We start from the raw sequence: 16260 nt of genomic DNA on the forward strand, positions 1-16260 counted from the left end.
TATTTATTTTCTGTGGCAAAAGTTAAAACTTCGAGACAAAAAATAGTAACACAAATAAGTTATTTCCGGGGGCCCGTAATGTTTATACGTAAGTTGCTACTCAATACAAGAATTAATTCTCCTAATTCCAAAATGTGTGGCTATTTAATGCCTTTGCATAGAATGGGCCCCCGGCAAGTAACTTGTTTCTGTTGCTATTTTTTTCCTGGAAGTTTTAAATTTTGCCACAGAAAATAAATACTTGCCTAATATTTGGATTTCACTTTTTTTTAATGGGAATACTTTATTTTATTATATTAATTACGCTAAACGATTTATGTACTTGCCGACTTTTTTTATAGGTGAAGCTTGTTTTTTGTGGGATAATATATTTCATAGAGTCATGCAAGCTCTCACACAGCACAATAATTCTAAAGGTATTCGTAGGGTACGCGGGAATACTCTTCTACGAATTTTAAGAAAAGTGTATTTATAAAATAATCGACGAATATTTATTTTCGAATATTCTTTTTCAAATGTTCGGTTATTTTCTATAAATATCTTTTTTCTAATATTCGTAAAAAAACGTTTTTAGCATATTCAGTAATGAATATTTAGTTGATATATATGTTGTTGTTGGATTTTTAAATATTCAAGAACACACTTTTTTGGATTATCACGATAGAACCCTGTTACGATATTTGTTAAAGACTATTCAATACATAAACGTTAAAATAGACTATTAGAATATTGAAGAGTGAGCTTTTCCGAACATTCACGAAATAACATATTATATTAGATGAATATATGAATTAGGTCTTCTAATTTAATTTTGTCGCCTTCAATTATTTCGAATACAATTAGACTTTTGAAACTATGTGTCAAATAAATTTTTTTTAGATTTCAAGGGGGAAAAATGATTATTATTCATTAAATGCTTATTAATGCGAGGAAAATATTTCAAGCAGGCTTATTTATACAAAAAAGTAAAATTATATAGTAAGCCTATTCACATTTAATTGAAATAAAATACTTATTTTTGTTAAAAGAAAGTTGCATGTCTGGACGAGTGGGTTAAAGGAGCAACTGTTAAACGACGGATACTGATTATCACCCGTTTGAACCCCACCAAGAATAGAAATTTAACGCGAGAATTAGTTTTTCACTTACAATTAGATTAGAATTGCTGAGTACTTATTGAGAAAAAAGTAATTGAAGAAATTTAATTCTACATGTCCCAGTCAACAATCAATGTACATGTGTTTTTTTAATTTTTTCTATTAAAATTTTTTTATGTAGAATATTCATAGAGTACCGCTGGACATTTAGAGAATATCCATAGATATCTGTAAAGTATCCAAAGAATGTTCCAAATAATATTCATAGAATATAAAAACCTGTGTACTTTTGAGTATGAGAAAATATTCAATAGAGTATTGAATATGTGCTTAAGCAAATTCCGTTGAATATTCGTGTAGTACTATCTGGGAAAATATCGAGGTGTTTTGTAATTCCATGTTTGGCATCTAGGTTTTTATTCTGCTAGTCCACTATAGCCTTCCCTTGATTATTGGTCAGTAGCAAAGCTGCCCACTTCTGCCTACTAATAAGTTTCAATTAAAAACTAAGAAAGCCAGGAAAAATTTTCATTAAAACTTTCTTCTGTAAGGGTGAGTCCGACCAAAAACGGTAAGGTAAAATTTTACCATGTAGGATTGCCAATTTGCTGTGAATTAGCCAATCAGCATACGTATTTTCGAAAAGTTGGCAGTGCTGCATGATATAATTTTTTTATCTTACAGGTTTCGGCGCGCGGACTCAACCCTTACTATAGGTCTGTTCTTTTTCGCTGTTTGCTGCACTAGTGCAATAAGTTAGAGTGGAGAAAACATATGTTTGTCTTATTTCAACTAATTGCATTAGTTCGATAGTGCAGCGAAAAGGAACAAACGGTATATTGGTAATAATAGACCAAGCTGAAAAGTGTTCGAAAGTTTGGAGCTGATGAACGAAAGGAACAGTGGATTAAATTAAAGGAAATGTGATGACTAAACACTAGTGAGTTGTTTTTGCGTTAATTTAAATGGTGGGCAGAATATATTTTTAACGGCCAGTTTTTCTACCTATTGGTAAAATTTGTTTGCTTGATACAAATTACCTACTGTAGTAAATTCTATTCAATTTCAAGCTTTACCAAACAGATAAATTTACCAAAATGTTTGCCAATGGATGAAAAATCTGGCTCTTATTGATAAATATTTTGATAAACTTATCCGTTTGGTAAAGCTTGAAATTGAATAGAATTTACTATAGTTGGTAATTTATATTAAGCAAACAAATTTTATCAATAGGTAGAAAAACTGTTCGTTAAAAATATATACTACATACTATTTAAATCAACGCAAAAAGAATTCGCTAGTGTCTAGTCATCATCAGTCATCACATTTCTTTAATTTATGTTTCTTTCGCCAATCACCAGCTCCAAACTTTCGAACACTTTCCGGATTGGTCAATCATTGCCAACAGTAAAAAAAATAAGTTAAACTAGCATTACTGAAAATTTTTGAATTGATTTAGAAATCTAGGGAATTTTTATCTTTCCACTGTCCGTCAGTTGGATCACTACAGCTTGGTCAATCCAAATCCAAATCGGACTACTGATTGCAAACTGATGTAAACGCTCTGTAAATGGAAAACCCCTCTTAAAACGTCGTAAGCTGAATTTAATTTATGAATTCTGGCCTAATTGGAGAAAAAGTATACCTACATATAGGGTTTATTCGTTTTCGCTACATTTAGCACGTTTTCTCATTCCAACTTATTGCTCTTGTATATAGTAGGGCAGCGCTAAAAAAATAGACCTATGAACAGTTTTCCTGAAAAGTATAGAAAGTTATAAACAACAACAATGTTTATTATCTTCGTTTTTCCCAAAATTATCTAAAAAATTTTAGTACCGGTTGACGATCATAGAGGCGCCATTTGTAAAACTAACTGGGAGCTGGGCTGGGACTTGGGGTTGGGAGCCACATTTAGGCCGCCGTCAGCAATCTCTCCTTTCATCTCTGTTATGAATTTTTAATTACAGAAGAATCTTCGATTATTCTTTAAAATTTAACTAGCTAGATTACCATGTCGGAGATTCGTCTATACGACTCGACGATCTGTCGATTATGCGCCGAGGACAATGGGAACGGTGAATTATTGTATAGTGGTGAGAGCGAAGATCCTGATTTAGGCTCCATGATCAATCGTTACTTACCATTGAAGGTACACAATTAAATTTGTAAAAAATTTGTTCTACTCTCTCTTGTACATATCCAGCTATAACTTGTTTTCCTACACTCCGCATTACGGGAGCTCTACTGATTATTGTTGTTTCACTATTTACTACACAAATCAAATTCTTAGCTTAATTGTCTCTTTTTAAATATTTTTCCAAAATTGTCTTTTTTATTTTGTTAATTTTAGTATTTTACTAAAAACAAATTAAGTGCTACAATTTTCTTAAATATTGGTGAATTTCTTTAATTTGTAATTTAATGTTCCATTAGGTACGTGATGATGGAAAATTACCAAGAACTATTTGTCCTGGGTGTAATATCCAGTTGGAAGCTACTGTTCAGTTCTTTGAACTACTTGTTGATGGCCAAAAGAAAATTCGGGAAATGTGGAAGCAGCAGATGGAACAACAGCGTAAAAGTTTTAAAGAACAAATGAGAGCTGAAAAAGGAAGTTCTGAATTTATGACTGAAACTAGAGAACTAGATAATCTAGTTCATAACAGTGAAGATGATCAAATTGAACAGCAAATCATTATTAGAAGTAAAAGAACAATGCTTTTAACAAATTATTTATTAATGATTAATATTAATTAACTCTGTATTTTAGTAATGCCTGATGGCTCCATGTATGCAGCTGAGCATGAGATGAGTTTGCAAATGGAAGGATTGGAGAAGCCTAGGAGAAAACGGGGAAGACCACCTAAAGTCCATTCGGAAACAGATTCAAAAGTAATTAAAACTTGATTACGAACATACTACAAAAGCAGAAAATATTAAGTCAGTTTTATTATAGATAATAGGAAAGGAAGATAGTAATGAAACTGTGAGTCAAGGAGAAGACGACAAGCAAGATGATGATGAAGAACTGGATGGAGATGGCAGACGACGTAGGAAAAGAAAGGTGCCAAAAAGGTAAAGTATTACTTGAGTGTATCAGAGAAAACTAAGATCACAGGATCGCAATTTCTTTTTTAGATTTATGGAAGCAGTACAGGGTAAAGAATTAGAAAGGATTTTTAAAGAAGAGGGAGTAATAGATGAAGAGGATGACGAATTAAATAATACAGAAGATACAGAAGAACATATTAATGTTTCTACTCCAGATGGTCAAGAAGGTAATGGTATGATAAAAAGAATGCTTCAAATCGTAAAATAATTATTTTAAATGATGTGTAGAAGTAATTGGCCATTTGGAAACAGAGGAAGGAAAGGATTTAGGTGAGCTTGTAATAGTAAATAAAGGAAGAGGACGAGGCAGGCCAAAGCTGCGTCGTCGAAAAACCAAGTTTACTTGTCAGTTATGTGGAAGAGGATTTCTTCAACGAAATCGATACATCATTCACAAGTAAGTATTATCATTAAATTTAGATAAACTATTTAATGAATAAATTTTACTTAACAGGAGTTTTCATAAAGGAGTGAAATATGAATGTACAGAGTGCAAGAAGCTTTTCTCGAACAAAGAGAATTTTGCACTGCACCAGAAAACGACTCAACACACAGGTACCAGCATAGTAGAAATTACTGAAAAGTTAAAAGAGAATGAAAATATTCAAGAAACATTGAACGAAATAAATGGAACTATTCCTAAAATTGATGAAAACCTTGAGGAAATTTTAATCGTTTCATCAATGTCAGAAGAGATCCAGGATAATCCACAGAGTAATGTTATAAACAATGAGAATTCTGACATAACAACTGATGTAAATAAAACCTTTACATGCGACTTATGCGCTAAACAGTTCCCGGCAAAAGAAATCTTAGATCTTCACATAAAGAATGTTCATGAAGCAGAAAAGCCTTTTACTTGTAATATCTGTAACCGAAGCTTTGCCCTTGAAACTAATTTAAAGGGCCACTTATTGAAACACGAGGTAAAAAGTAATTAGTAATATTTATATAATTTCAGAAATTTAATTTTAATATTTTATTTAATGTTCAGGGTATAAAGTCTGAAAAGGGATTTCCATGTGATATTTGTGGGAAAGTCTTAAATCATCCAAGCTCTGTTGTATATCATAAAGAAGCTGATCATAATAATGGGAGAAGGTTTGTTTGCAATAAATGTGGAAAAAGTTTTAAACATAAACAACTTCTTCAACGCCATCAATTGGTTCATTCTGATGATAGGCCATATGTGTGCAAATCTTGCAATGCAAGTTTCAAGACTAAAGCTAATTTGATTAATCATCAGTCTACTCATACTGGGGAAAAAAAATACTTTTGTGAAATCTGTGGTCAACAATTTGCTCATAAAACAAGTCTTACGCTCCACTACAGGTGATTATTGTTAATTGTTTTGTTTTGATTAATTTTAATTCAATAAACTAATTTTTATTTTGTTACTTATACTAGGTGGCATACAGGGCATAAACCATATACATGTGATGTCTGCCACAAGAGCTTCTCTCAAAATGGAAATCTTCAGGAACACATGAGAATTCATACAGGGGAGAAGCCATACTCTTGTGATTATTGTGGTAGAAAATTCACAACTTCATCACAATTCAAGTTACATGTAAAACGCCATACTGGGGAACGTCCTTGGAAATGTGAATTTTGTGCAAAATGTTTTTTACATAAAGACACCTGGAAATGTCATGTTCGTAGACACAAAGGTGAAAGGCCATTCCAATGTGCCCACTGTAATCGTGGATTTACAGAGCAGTGGGCATTAAAAAAACACCTTAGATTACATACTGGTAATAATTAGCTTCTGGTTCTAGCCTAATGGTAAATGGAGCCTGATTATTAATTTACTTTGTTTTTAACAGGTGAGAAGCCATATTCTTGTGATGTATGTGGTAAAGCATTTGCTGATTGTTCAAACCTTACAAAGCACAAAAAAGTACATAGGGAAAACAAAGTTTTGTCTGTGGGCGATGCATCAGATAACTCAGTTATCGGAGAAGTTTGGCAAATATTGCCAGGGTCTCAGGATGCTGATGAAAATTCTCTGGGAGATCAGATGACTCATATGATTACTACTGATGAAACCTCTGGTGATGGAATTCAACAAATTATATATGTTTCTTATCAAGACCCGGATGATCCTAATCAATCCAGAACTTTACATTTTGGTATAATTTTGCTAATTATAATTAATTATATTACTTTTATTAAGGTTTAATTATTTAATTTACAAATTTAGTCGACGCAAGTATGATGAGACAAAAAGCAGATATCCCAACTACCAGATCATCTTTGACAGAATTAAACGTGGAGTCGGGTACGATTATTTCAGATCAAGTGGAAAATGAAACTCATGAAAATTCTGAAGGACGGATGAATGTAGAATTAGCGGAATCAGACCTGCAGCTTCAGGTTTACGTGAATCATTATTTTCCTCTAAAATGCTTCATTTAACATTAATCTCTTGACTTTATGCGGTAAATAATCGTATTAATTTATATAGATTACTGATGAGGATGGTAATCCAATTCCACTCTCGATTCAAGATGCTCGACAGTTATTATCGGATGGGCAATTTGTCAGTCAATTAAATGAAGGACAGGCGATTAGAGTTCATTCCGGCGTTTTGAGCCATCAGTTGGCCGAATCATTGAATGTTCACGTGGAAAATGTTGCCAAAGCTGAGTCTCAAGAAGATGGCAAAGATAATGGAAACATATCAAATGTACAGACTGATGCAGAAGCTATCGTTAAAGCATTGGAGGTAATTAAAATTTACTATTTAATTATTTAACAGTTCCTAAATAAACCTTTGAATTTTATACAAAATGAATAATAATTAATGCTTAAGGATGAAGAAACTGATGCGACCACAGTAGCAACAATCAATCAAATTGAAGGTCAACCTGAAATGGTCGATAGTGAGCAAACAATTGAATTTACCACTCAAGATGGACAGAAAGTTCGACTCGTCACTTCCTATCATGTAGACCCTTTGCACCTTACTTCCGAGTACCTGACTATTGTTTGAAAAGTAAAAACAAACTTAAACATCAATGTCCTCAAGAATACTAGATTAAAATAAGTAGTGTATATAATGTTTAATATTATTCTGTAAAGCAAAGAATATATATACAGCACATTTCCTATTATTTAAGCGCAATAACATAAGATCAATTATTTATTCAGCAGCAGAACATTTGTATCATTGTTATATAATCGATTTATCCATTATTCTCACACTTAAGTATTTTATAAATAAAATATTGCATATGAAATTTAGTGCAAGCTATAAAAGTCTTTTCATCGTTTGGCACTTAAACAAAAAAGAATCTGTTCATAATACTTATTGTATAATGTTGAAAAGAGGTACACATAAAATTGTTTATACTGTATAATTAACATATATAATGAAGTAACAATAAGTTTACGTAAGGATATTTAATTAAGCTTTCATAATATCATTTTTACTGTTTGGCTGCATTGACCAATCTTAATGTAGGAAGCTTTGAACTTCCTTTTATAATTAAACCTCTTTCACTGTACATACCAGTCCAGTAATATAGTTCATATATACTAATTAATGTCAAACAGTATAATGATAACACTATTTCTTGTGAATAGAAAAATTATTTGTAAATAAAGAATGTCTTAAATATAATATAAAACGATTCTCTTATATATATTTTTCTTAGATAGCAGAAGAGTACATTTAGCAAAACACTGCAAAAATTAAGTTTAGTTTACATTGAAAAGATAGAACAAATGAATTGTCATTTGAAAAAACAGCAAAATGTGTCAGGTGCCTTCTGCTTACAATCAAATAAATATTGATTCACATAGCATTTTTGAAAAACTTTTATGTCCGGCACACTTTACTAGATGCTGATAACATAAAATTCTGTGTATAATCATACTCAATAGTTGGAATTACAGATTGCACAAATTTTAAAAAGATAATTAAATACATATGTACTCCTAATTCCCGTCCATCTTCCATTACAGTTTCTATGATTTTTTTCATTACCTCTGCATGCCTAAATATCATAAACATTTGATGATATAAACAATAGAAGAATACATTTCAATTCATAAAAACAAGAATATGTTTATGTACCTGCATGGATGCACCGATGCCATGGGGGGCCCAGGAATATGGGGATGAAGCTCCATGGTTACAGTTTTTTTTGCATGATCCTGACTTACATCCTCATACATCTCTTCAACTGTAAGTGGTTTCTGATTCTAAAAATGTAATAAAAAAAAAAATCATTTAAGGCCATTTTTCATTACTGTTGAATAAAAAATATTAAAATACCTCATCATATCCAGAAAGCCATAATCTTGGCGTTTGATAATACTTATCATATGTAATATATAAATCATATGTGCGAGTTCTAATTATCTCCCCTTCAGAAAAAGCTTCATTTTTCTCTCTTTGTGATTTTTTAGTAGGTTCAGCAGTGTACTTTAAATTTTTAATTAATACATTTTCAACTTTACTTAGATAAAATAAGTTTAATTACCTTATCTTGTTCATCTAACATTCCACTAACTTCAAAAGCTTCCATATCTGCAGCTTCTTCATCATCCTCATCATTATCATCTATATCACCTAAAGATTGAGAAGGAATTGTTTCATCCAAAGTCATTTCTGATACTCTATCGTCTATTCCTCCAAAACTAGTATCATAGTGATGAGTATCTACCCAGCCACCCTCAGAATCATCTTCTTCTATTATACATTCTTGCTCTTTACTATATTCAATCTAAACAAAACAAATTAATTCAGTTCCAAACAGAAGATTAATCAAACAACATTAAGAATCATAAAATTTGTATCTTCTCACTGCACTGCTATGCTAGTGTACACTAGTTGAATAAGTCAGAATGAGAAAAAATTAATTGAAAAAATATTTGTTCTATTTTAACAAATTGCACCAGTTAAGCAACACAGCAAGGAAAAACTGACTTTTATTTACCTGTTTACATCTACGTGTGCAAGGAACATTACGTGTCAGTAAAAACTGTTTATTCTTAGGTAAGTAAGGTTTTGCTCTGTCTTCGTCTCCTGTGGCCCATTGCCAAGTAGGACAGTGATGAACCAGATGATCACCAGCAGCTACAAACTCCTCAGGAGTTAGTACTCCAGTTTCCTTAAATTTACTCTCCTTTTATAGTAAACAAAATTGGTATAGTTAATTATTCTAACAATTAAATTTTTTAAATTGTTTTCATAAATATTAATGAGCTTACTTTGAGAACTGGGGTTAGGTATTCGGCGACACCAAGTGCTGTGCCTTTTACGGAATTAATAACACTTTGCATTCTAAAGCAGTTTACTCGAGTAAAAAATAACAGCACCTGGTAAATTTTTAACGTTTCAAATTAATTTGATGCTCATAACGTTTTAACCGAAGAAAAATTGCTTTGATACATTGCAATTAGGAGAATAAAATTTATTTTCAGTATTTCTAATTTCCCACTATCGATCTGCACCAATTCGAAAGGTTAGCTTTTTATTCTTTCAGCTTGATTAGGTTTATACGGTTCAAGACAGACAGCCAAAATCAGGAGGTGGACAAGACACTGGACACCACTGGACCAGTCAGTCACTGAACACTGCTGAACACTGGACAGAAGTGACAGAACCAGACAGAACTGACAGAAGTAATAAACCAGGGAGTTGGTTGGATAGGTGGACTTGCCGTGTTTCTTTTTTGCGGATTGGATCGGATTGGATTGGCATCTAGTCACAGTCACGCAACTTACAAAAAAAATAACTAGATTCCCTATAATCCAGTATGTCTTCATCTCTGGTCTAGGGTTGTGTGAAGAATTTTTTTCCGTAAGTTGCAAATCTGCGACAAGCCACAAGACTAATCTGCCTATGATCCGGATCGGATCTATCTCTGAGGTCCGAATTTACTCCGTATGTATGACTCCGTATTGCTCCGTATTGTCCGTACATACATATCTTACCATTGCATTAGTGTTCGAGGAAAAGATAAGCTTTCGAAAATAATGAAAGATGTTTAACTGTGTTGTAAAACATTGCCAAATTAATATGTCTCAGTTATCTATGAGCCATCTGATTTAAGAAATTAGAAATATGTTAGATAATATAAATGGAATTAAAATGTGATTTTATTATTTGTCAAAATGAATATAGTTCATATTAATTGGAAAAATGTAATATTTATTGTTTTAACTCTACTACTAAATACTGTTCCAGAAGCTTATATGAATTATGGTTAGTAAGATTTGTTGAGTTCTTGTTATTCCTTATTTGTATTACTTTTTTATCAAATAACATTAATATTTTATTTCAGACACAATGGCTAGCTATGCTTTAAAGGAATTAAATGCCAATTTTACACCTACTTATAGCAGTAAGAAAGTAAGTTTTTGTAACAAAACTACATTGTATAATTCCATTGGAATTTTTTTCTTTTTATTTTTATTTTTAGGAAGAAGCTACAGGAGTATGTAAAAGTGGAGGACTTTGTACTGAGTTAAGTGGAGAATGTCTTAAATGCAATTTAAATACTAATTGTGTGTATGGAGCTGTATATATGGCAAATTGTTCAGTTGTGGATTACGTCAGTTGCATAGTGAGTTAATCTGCTGGAATGATGATTTTAGTATAACAAAAGCAGTTAAATTTCTGAATTTTTTGTTAGGGTGAACAAAATTTTCAAAAAAAGTATATATGCAGATACTGTTATCAAACAGAGCCCTGGGAGCATCAGTGTTACCAAAAAAACTCATGTAGTTCAGTGGCTTCGCCTCAGCAATATTACAGAACGAATTGTACTGTTAGTAGCAATATTTTATGCCTTGGGAGAAGAAAATTTATGAAAAATTTACGCTGTAATTGGACAATAGGTTATCGCTGGTCAACTGCCCTTATCTTGAGTATTACTCTCGGAGGTTTTGGAGCTGACAGGTAAAATTTTAAAATTACAATTATAAATATAATAGCATATATTAATATTTCTCATAATGTAATATATCTGTTATAGATTTTATTTGGGCCACTGGCAGGAAGGAATTGGGAAACTTTTTAGTTTTGGAGGTCTTGGAGTTTGGACCTTGATAGATGTCATTTTAATATCTATGAGATATTTAGGTCCAGCAGATGGCTCGTTATATATTTAATTAATATAGGTCTTTAGATTCAAGATGATAATTTCCTAGTGTTCTAAGAAGTGATAACTTGACTATATATATATATATATATATATATTTTTATTAGTTAATAAATCTTATGAGAACTATACATCATTAGTGTGACTAGTATAATTATTTTTTATTAACTAAGATTTCAACCTCTGCAGCAAATTTGGTACAAATGGCATCATTATAACCAGAAATCTAGACATATTTATGTCATTTGGACCAATTTTGCTAACAGGGTAATATTAATATGCATCTAAAGCAAGATTTATTTATTTTTAATATCAGCAATATTTTCCAATTAAAGAAGCTTATATGTTTGTAAATATTTATTTACAAATCAATAGAGAAAAATGTAACATACTTTATCAATGAATACTTACAACTACTTACAAGTTCTATAAAATCCATGAGTTCACCAGCTACTGCTTAATAGATAAGACTGAATAAATTGTCAAACTAAACTAACAACAAATGGTACTTACATTAATAAAATAATATAGCTGAAATCAAAATAGGGAGCAAAACCTTTAGATTATTGATTAAAAAGATCTTTTCAAAGTTGAAATCAGATATTAGAATTCCTAAGGTAAAAATTTCTTACAATAATTTTCACAGACGTTTTTAAATAGAAATTATTTAAAATATTGTGGTCGAAATTAAAATTTTAAAAACCAAGTTTGAATTTAACGAGTCAGTATTTTCAATTCATAATAGTATTTAAGTAATAACGTATAATGAGAATCTACAGTTGTGAGTTGGGTGCAGTTTATGTCAGACGATTGGAAGTAGGAATCAGAGGGGTGCAGGGGTATCTAGGGAATTTGTCCGTAGCTGTCAAATAATTTGACAGCTACGGACAAACTCCCTAGATATCCCTTCACCCCTCTGATTCCTAATTGCAATCGCCTGACGCATGATTATATTAGGCGAAATAAGCGAACTATTAAAGTACCGAGTACTTTCAAATCTATACCGAAGTGGACGATATTTTCATTACAAGTATATATATATATATATATATATCAATTAATATAATGGTATTCGACTATTTAATTGAATTTGCAATCCTCATCCGGTTAAACTCAAGTTGCAAGTTGCCAGTGTTGCCACCGTAAGTTGCCGCACGGCGCACGCGTAATTTTTAAATCTTTGCAGTTTGCGTAGTTCGTGCCTCATGATACTCCCCAACCAATCATTCGACAGTAATATTCACCAATCACTACATATATTTTCAGGGGGTTGGGTCACTAGTCACTACTGGTACTGATCACTACTCACTTGGGTTCATTTTTTTTTTTGGCTGCACTGTGACTGGTGTAGTAAGTTAGTGAGAATAGGAATACATAGATGAATATGCCTGTCTTATTTTAACTAATACCAGACCAGCTCGGTAGCGCAGTGCAGTGCAGTGGAGCGAGAAAAGGAAAGAATCAAACCCTGCGATTTAACACTACTTTACCTTTTGATAAGAGTGGTTTTGTAATTTGTTTGTATAGTTTTAGTTTATAGCACAGCATAAAAATCAGAATGTCAAGCTCAACATTTCGAAAAATAGATGTAGATCAATATAGTGAAAACAACTTTAAAGAAGAAGATGTCGATAGCGGAGTAAGCGGAACTACCGGTCCAGATGAAAATGAAGTCTTGTCCCTACTTAGCCAATATCCTTAACTATTAATTTTCTCTTTTGCCAGCAAACTTTATGCTTCTTGTAGATTAATTTCAAAATAATCATTTCCTTAACAATATTATAAGGGCAAAAGTTATGAAGCTTTAATAAATGTCCTTCGAGCAGCACCCCTTGGCTGTAAGAATCAAATAATCAAGGTATATTTTTTTAATGTCTTATGTGTACATATGTTATCTTTATTAAAAGATTATAAATAAAATTGATTTTACAGGACAATGCAAGAAATCTAACTCAAAAAGTACTATTGAGTATAAAATCAAATCAAATGGATGACTGTTTAACACAGTTATCTAATGAACAGAGGGACTTGTTAGATGTTTTAATGAAGTATATATACAGAGGATTTGAAATACCCACGGAAGGAAGTAGTAGCCATTTACTGCTATGGCATGAAAAAGTTTATAATATTGGAGGTGCTGGGTGTATAGTACGTGCATTTTCAGATAGTAAACGTGCCTGATCACCTCTCATCAATAATCATCTTTTAATATTAATTTATACCAGTATAAATGCTAACACAATTTTTGTCCTCTTAATAAAATAAATATATTGCTAACAGATAATTATTTAAATATAAGTAATCATTCTCAACAGTTTAATTTAAAAACACATTTAACTCTATTATATGGCAAGGTATAAACTGTCAGCATGAATTAAAGTCAAATATTTTATTAAAAGTTATATGAAATATGAGATAGTAAATTAAATAACATAATTTATATAATGTATTTTCTAATAGGTGTAACAGTTAGCTGTCAAATTTGCAGAAAAAAATAGTACAATTCTTTATAAAATTGCATATATATATTTCTTAAATAATATTAAGAACAAAGTTCATGATTATTGCTAATAATTTACTCGCATTTATCTTTCACTGTTAGCATTATCATGTTTGTTTGATGAATCAAATACAACGCACTTATAAATACTGAATTGGCCCTGAAACAAAATTTTCAGTTTTTCAGTACACACATTCTTAAATACATATACCTAAGTGAAATTGTTATTCATAGAATATAAATAGTACTCACTGTCCTTCTTTGAAATATTCTTTCAAAGTATTACTGAATCTCTTGCTATATTTGACAAATTCTCTTTTTCGCTGATCCAAAGTTTGTTTCCCCAAAGGGCCCGGTATAAATGTGGTAACTTCATTCACAGCATCCAATAACTTTTTTATTGCACTTGCTATCTCCCTATGTAGTAAAACAAAAATATTAGAACATTTTCAAGGTTGCAAGGGATAATCAAATTTTGACTATTAGTTTACTTGATTGTTTCTAAGAAAGTTTTACGATCTGTGATTTCATCTGGAATTCTGCTCAAAATTCTTTTTAAGCAAATGGATTTACGATTTAACTCCTGAAAAGCATCCTCTGAACGTGCTGAGCGATACTCAATAACTATAAAATCAAAACAAAAAATAAATATACTTTTTCAGTCACATAATTTATCAGGTTTTACCATCATAGTCTGATGCAGCTCCTTGTAAACGTAATACACTTTCATTCATATCAATATTAAGTTCTGCCCGTCGTATAATACCTAGAATGAAATCATGTGTAATGCCTGGACATGTATTTTCTGCCTTCGACAATGCTGCTCTTAAAGCTTGTGCTGCCATAACATTTTGCCTTTCCAGCTGTATACAATACAAAAATAAATGATTTAAAATGATTTGATTATTACACCCTATTATCTCCAATTATCTAATGAGCTTGTACTTTTGTGAAAATTGGCCTTAATATGACTGGAAATACCAGCGATGTAACTGGAGTCTCATCACCCATTGTCATCCTTAAAAGCCTTATATATGCCTTATTATATGTATGTATATATATATATATATATATATAGAGAAAGAAAAAGATATACACAGATATTTTATAAATGAAAGCTATAAGAAATTGAGAAACCAGCTAGATCCTACTTTTTTCTTCAACGTGATCTACTTTGATGTATTATGTAGCACGCAAATTAATCCAAATTGATTCCTTTACAACTTGATAAGCATGCACGAGTTGATTTTTCTTTTTAACGCTCTTAGCGTTATTGATATTGATAAGTGCACAACGTATTTAATACAATCCATCGACGACTCGGATGGTAACACTAAATTTTCTCAAATACGTTTAAACCGTAAGTCCTCTAAACAACTCTAAGCTACACTTGAGAAACACGACTCATATTAGAATTTTACAAAAAGGGAGAGCTGCAAATCCGCAAAAGTGGATATTATTTCTAAATAAGGTAAGTTAGAGAGGGGAAAGGGATACTGTTGGCAAGTTCACCATTTTGAATCATACCAAGGCTGCATTCCTATTTGATATTTTCAATCCAACTAAAGCAAAGAAGAGGAATGTTCCTGGCGTGTTCACAAACGGCTCTTTCCAATTCTTGATTAAAATCGATTTTTTTTTTCCTAATTGCATCACTGTGACTGGATGGAAGGTGGACTGACTGGTGGAGTGGAACCAGTGGAACTGAGTGGAACCGGTAAGCACGTGGTAAGCAAGCACCCGTTAGCATTTAGGCCCGGTTCACAGGTCTCACTAGACTCGGATCCATCTAGAGTTTTTTCGAAAGTTGCAGCTCTGAAACTGGGTCTAACTCTAACCCGCATCAGATCACTGAACGTAAGCATCCTCAATTAAATTAATTATGCTATATTATATTTAACATAAAATATATCATACGAAATACTCTACATGTATACATATGTCACAGTGGGAAATTGAATCGTGTGTGCTTTTAACTATATAGTGTAGTATATCATTTTCCATGTTAAATTACAGAGTGAAACTAGCCGAACCACACACGATTCAATTTCCCACTGATTCCGGCCACGGTCTCTATGGTCTCTATAGACGGAAGTCAGAATCGCTCTTTTCGTTACTGCAAGCGACAACTATCGGTAGTTAGGGCCGGTGTAACAATCCAATTCAGGCAAGTCTCATGTACACTGACATTCATCGAATCTGCTCGTGAAGAATGGCCTACTAGATTTGTAACTAGCTGGACAGCTTCAGGTCTCTAGTTCTCACCAAAGCGTAAAACGTCACGGTGACGTCAGATGACGTCACGATGACGTATAGGAGTCGTGGTGGGGAGAATAAGGAGAATCTGGTAAATTGCATATACTCGAGTGTAGCGGTTGATCGTCTTACTTTTGTCAAAAGTATATCATCTCGGGATAAAATGGTATAGTAAGAA

The 16260-nt window shown here is 32.1% G+C and overlaps 5 protein-coding genes and 1 long non-coding RNA gene across 10 annotated transcripts; 3 read left to right on the top strand and 3 right to left on the bottom strand.

The window, feature by feature from the left end:
• Window positions 1–35: 35 nt before the first annotated feature.
• On the bottom strand, window positions 36–3249 carry LOC136779728 (uncharacterized). 3 transcript variants are annotated; one of them, XR_010823672.1, is made up of 5 exons: window positions 3111–3249; window positions 2937–3044; window positions 2747–2855; window positions 2534–2661; window positions 36–1579 (listed from the first exon to the last, which is right to left on the bottom strand). It is a non-coding gene; the product is annotated as an uncharacterized lncRNA (long non-coding RNA). The 3 variants fall into 3 exon arrangements; XR_010823670.1 differs by having other exon boundaries at window positions 36–1582; XR_010823669.1 differs by having other exon boundaries at window positions 36–2661.
• On the top strand, window positions 2983–7327 carry LOC136779726 (zinc finger protein 62 homolog). 2 transcript variants are annotated; one of them, XM_066737473.1, is made up of 14 exons: window positions 2983–3249; window positions 3534–3804; window positions 3871–3992; window positions 4057–4175; window positions 4239–4378; window positions 4440–4608; window positions 4666–5137; window positions 5206–5312; window positions 5394–5543; window positions 5619–5965; window positions 6038–6343; window positions 6415–6587; window positions 6679–6939; window positions 7027–7327. In XM_066737473.1, the coding sequence occupies exons 1-14, from the start codon at window positions 3112–3114 to the stop codon at window positions 7204–7206; spliced, it is 2955 nt and encodes a 984-aa protein (XP_066593570.1). In that variant the 5' UTR covers window positions 2983–3111; the 3' UTR covers window positions 7207–7327. The 2 variants fall into 2 exon arrangements, with proteins under 2 accessions (XP_066593570.1, XP_066593569.1); XM_066737472.1 differs by having other exon boundaries at window positions 2984–3249; window positions 5206–5543.
• A 504-nt stretch (window positions 7328–7831) lies between these two features.
• Atg3 (Autophagy-related protein 3) lies at window positions 7832–9816 on the bottom strand. 2 transcript variants are annotated; one of them, XM_066737475.1, is made up of 7 exons: window positions 9613–9816; window positions 9432–9539; window positions 9158–9346; window positions 8702–8944; window positions 8494–8643; window positions 8293–8420; window positions 7832–8212 (listed from the first exon to the last, which is right to left on the bottom strand). In XM_066737475.1, exons 2-7 carry the CDS (start codon window positions 9501–9503, stop codon window positions 8035–8037), a joined length of 960 nt encoding a protein of 319 aa, XP_066593572.1. In that variant the 5' UTR covers window positions 9504–9539; window positions 9613–9816; the 3' UTR covers window positions 7832–8034. The 2 variants fall into 2 exon arrangements, with proteins under 2 accessions (XP_066593572.1, XP_066593571.1); XM_066737474.1 differs by having other exon boundaries at window positions 9432–9816.
• A 266-nt stretch (window positions 9817–10082) lies between these two features.
• On the top strand, window positions 10083–11457 carry amx (almondex). The gene is made up of 5 exons (XM_066737207.1): window positions 10083–10428; window positions 10508–10575; window positions 10646–10789; window positions 10859–11124; window positions 11201–11457. The coding sequence occupies exons 1-5, from the start codon at window positions 10338–10340 to the stop codon at window positions 11334–11336; spliced, it is 705 nt and encodes a 234-aa protein (XP_066593304.1). The 5' UTR covers window positions 10083–10337; the 3' UTR covers window positions 11337–11457.
• A 1149-nt stretch (window positions 11458–12606) lies between these two features.
• Arpc5 (Actin-related protein 2/3 complex, subunit 5) lies at window positions 12607–13610 on the top strand. The gene is made up of 3 exons (XM_066737024.1): window positions 12607–13017; window positions 13111–13184; window positions 13259–13610. Exons 1-3 carry the CDS (start codon window positions 12885–12887, stop codon window positions 13505–13507), a joined length of 456 nt encoding a protein of 151 aa, XP_066593121.1. The 5' UTR covers window positions 12607–12884; the 3' UTR covers window positions 13508–13610.
• A 90-nt stretch (window positions 13611–13700) lies between these two features.
• Window positions 13701–15429, bottom strand: Ccm3 (programmed cell death protein 10 Ccm3). The gene is made up of 5 exons (XM_066737023.1): window positions 14772–15429; window positions 14512–14689; window positions 14318–14450; window positions 14079–14243; window positions 13701–13986 (listed from the first exon to the last, which is right to left on the bottom strand). The coding sequence occupies exons 1-5, from the start codon at window positions 14841–14843 to the stop codon at window positions 13902–13904; spliced, it is 633 nt and encodes a 210-aa protein (XP_066593120.1). The 5' UTR covers window positions 14844–15429; the 3' UTR covers window positions 13701–13901.
• Between the last annotated feature and the right edge of the window lie 831 nt (window positions 15430–16260).

This window comes from Prorops nasuta, unplaced genomic scaffold (genome assembly GCF_024137725.1).
Source record: "Prorops nasuta isolate Cenicafe-Biocafe unplaced genomic scaffold, Cenicafe_Pnas_1.2 PNAS00017, whole genome shotgun sequence".
NCBI lineage: Eukaryota > Metazoa > Arthropoda > Insecta > Hymenoptera > Bethylidae > Prorops > Prorops nasuta.

What these genes read in the sequence shown, in the direction of transcription:
- LOC136779726 (XM_066737472.1), top strand. Translation starts at nt 3,112, where the DNA reads ATGTCGGAGATTCGTCTATACGACTCGACGATCTGTCGATTATGCGCC. An exon ending in AATCGATACATCATTCACAA is followed by an intron (nt 4,609 to 4,665) that starts GTAAGTATTATC and finishes TTTACTTAACAG; the next exon opens with GAGTTTTCATAAAGGAGTGA. An exon ending in CTATCGTTAAAGCATTGGAG is followed by an intron (nt 6,940 to 7,026) that starts GTAATTAAAATT and finishes TTAATGCTTAAG; the next exon opens with GATGAAGAAACTGATGCGAC.
- Atg3 (XM_066737475.1), bottom strand. Translation starts at nt 9,503, where the DNA reads ATGCAAAGTGTTATTAATTCCGTAAAAGGCACAGCACTTGGTGTCGCC. An exon ending in GCACACGTAGATGTAAACAG is followed by an intron (nt 8,945 to 9,157) that starts GTAAATAAAAGT and finishes TGTTTTGTTTAG; the next exon opens with ATTGAATATAGTAAAGAGCA. An exon ending in GCATCGGTGCATCCATGCAG is followed by an intron (nt 8,213 to 8,292) that starts GTACATAAACAT and finishes TATGATATTTAG; the next exon opens with GCATGCAGAGGTAATGAAAA.
- amx (XM_066737207.1), top strand. Translation starts at nt 10,338, where the DNA reads ATGAATATAGTTCATATTAATTGGAAAAATGTAATATTTATTGTTTTA. An exon ending in AGAAGCTTATATGAATTATG is followed by an intron (nt 10,429 to 10,507) that starts GTTAGTAAGATT and finishes ATTTTATTTCAG; the next exon opens with ACACAATGGCTAGCTATGCT. An exon ending in TGGATTACGTCAGTTGCATA is followed by an intron (nt 10,790 to 10,858) that starts GTGAGTTAATCT and finishes ATTTTTTGTTAG; the next exon opens with GGTGAACAAAATTTTCAAAA.
- Arpc5 (XM_066737024.1), top strand. Translation starts at nt 12,885, where the DNA reads ATGTCAAGCTCAACATTTCGAAAAATAGATGTAGATCAATATAGTGAA. An exon ending in AGTCTTGTCCCTACTTAGCC is followed by an intron (nt 13,018 to 13,110) that starts AATATCCTTAAC and finishes AACAATATTATA; the next exon opens with AGGGCAAAAGTTATGAAGCT. An exon ending in GTAAGAATCAAATAATCAAG is followed by an intron (nt 13,185 to 13,258) that starts GTATATTTTTTT and finishes TTGATTTTACAG; the next exon opens with GACAATGCAAGAAATCTAAC.
- Ccm3 (XM_066737023.1), bottom strand. Translation starts at nt 14,843, where the DNA reads ATGACAATGGGTGATGAGACTCCAGTTACATCGCTGGTATTTCCAGTC. An exon ending in AGCTGCATCAGACTATGATG is followed by an intron (nt 14,451 to 14,511) that starts GTAAAACCTGAT and finishes TTGATTTTATAG; the next exon opens with TTATTGAGTATCGCTCAGCA. An exon ending in ACTTTCTTAGAAACAATCAA is followed by an intron (nt 14,244 to 14,317) that starts GTAAACTAATAG and finishes TTTACTACATAG; the next exon opens with GGAGATAGCAAGTGCAATAA.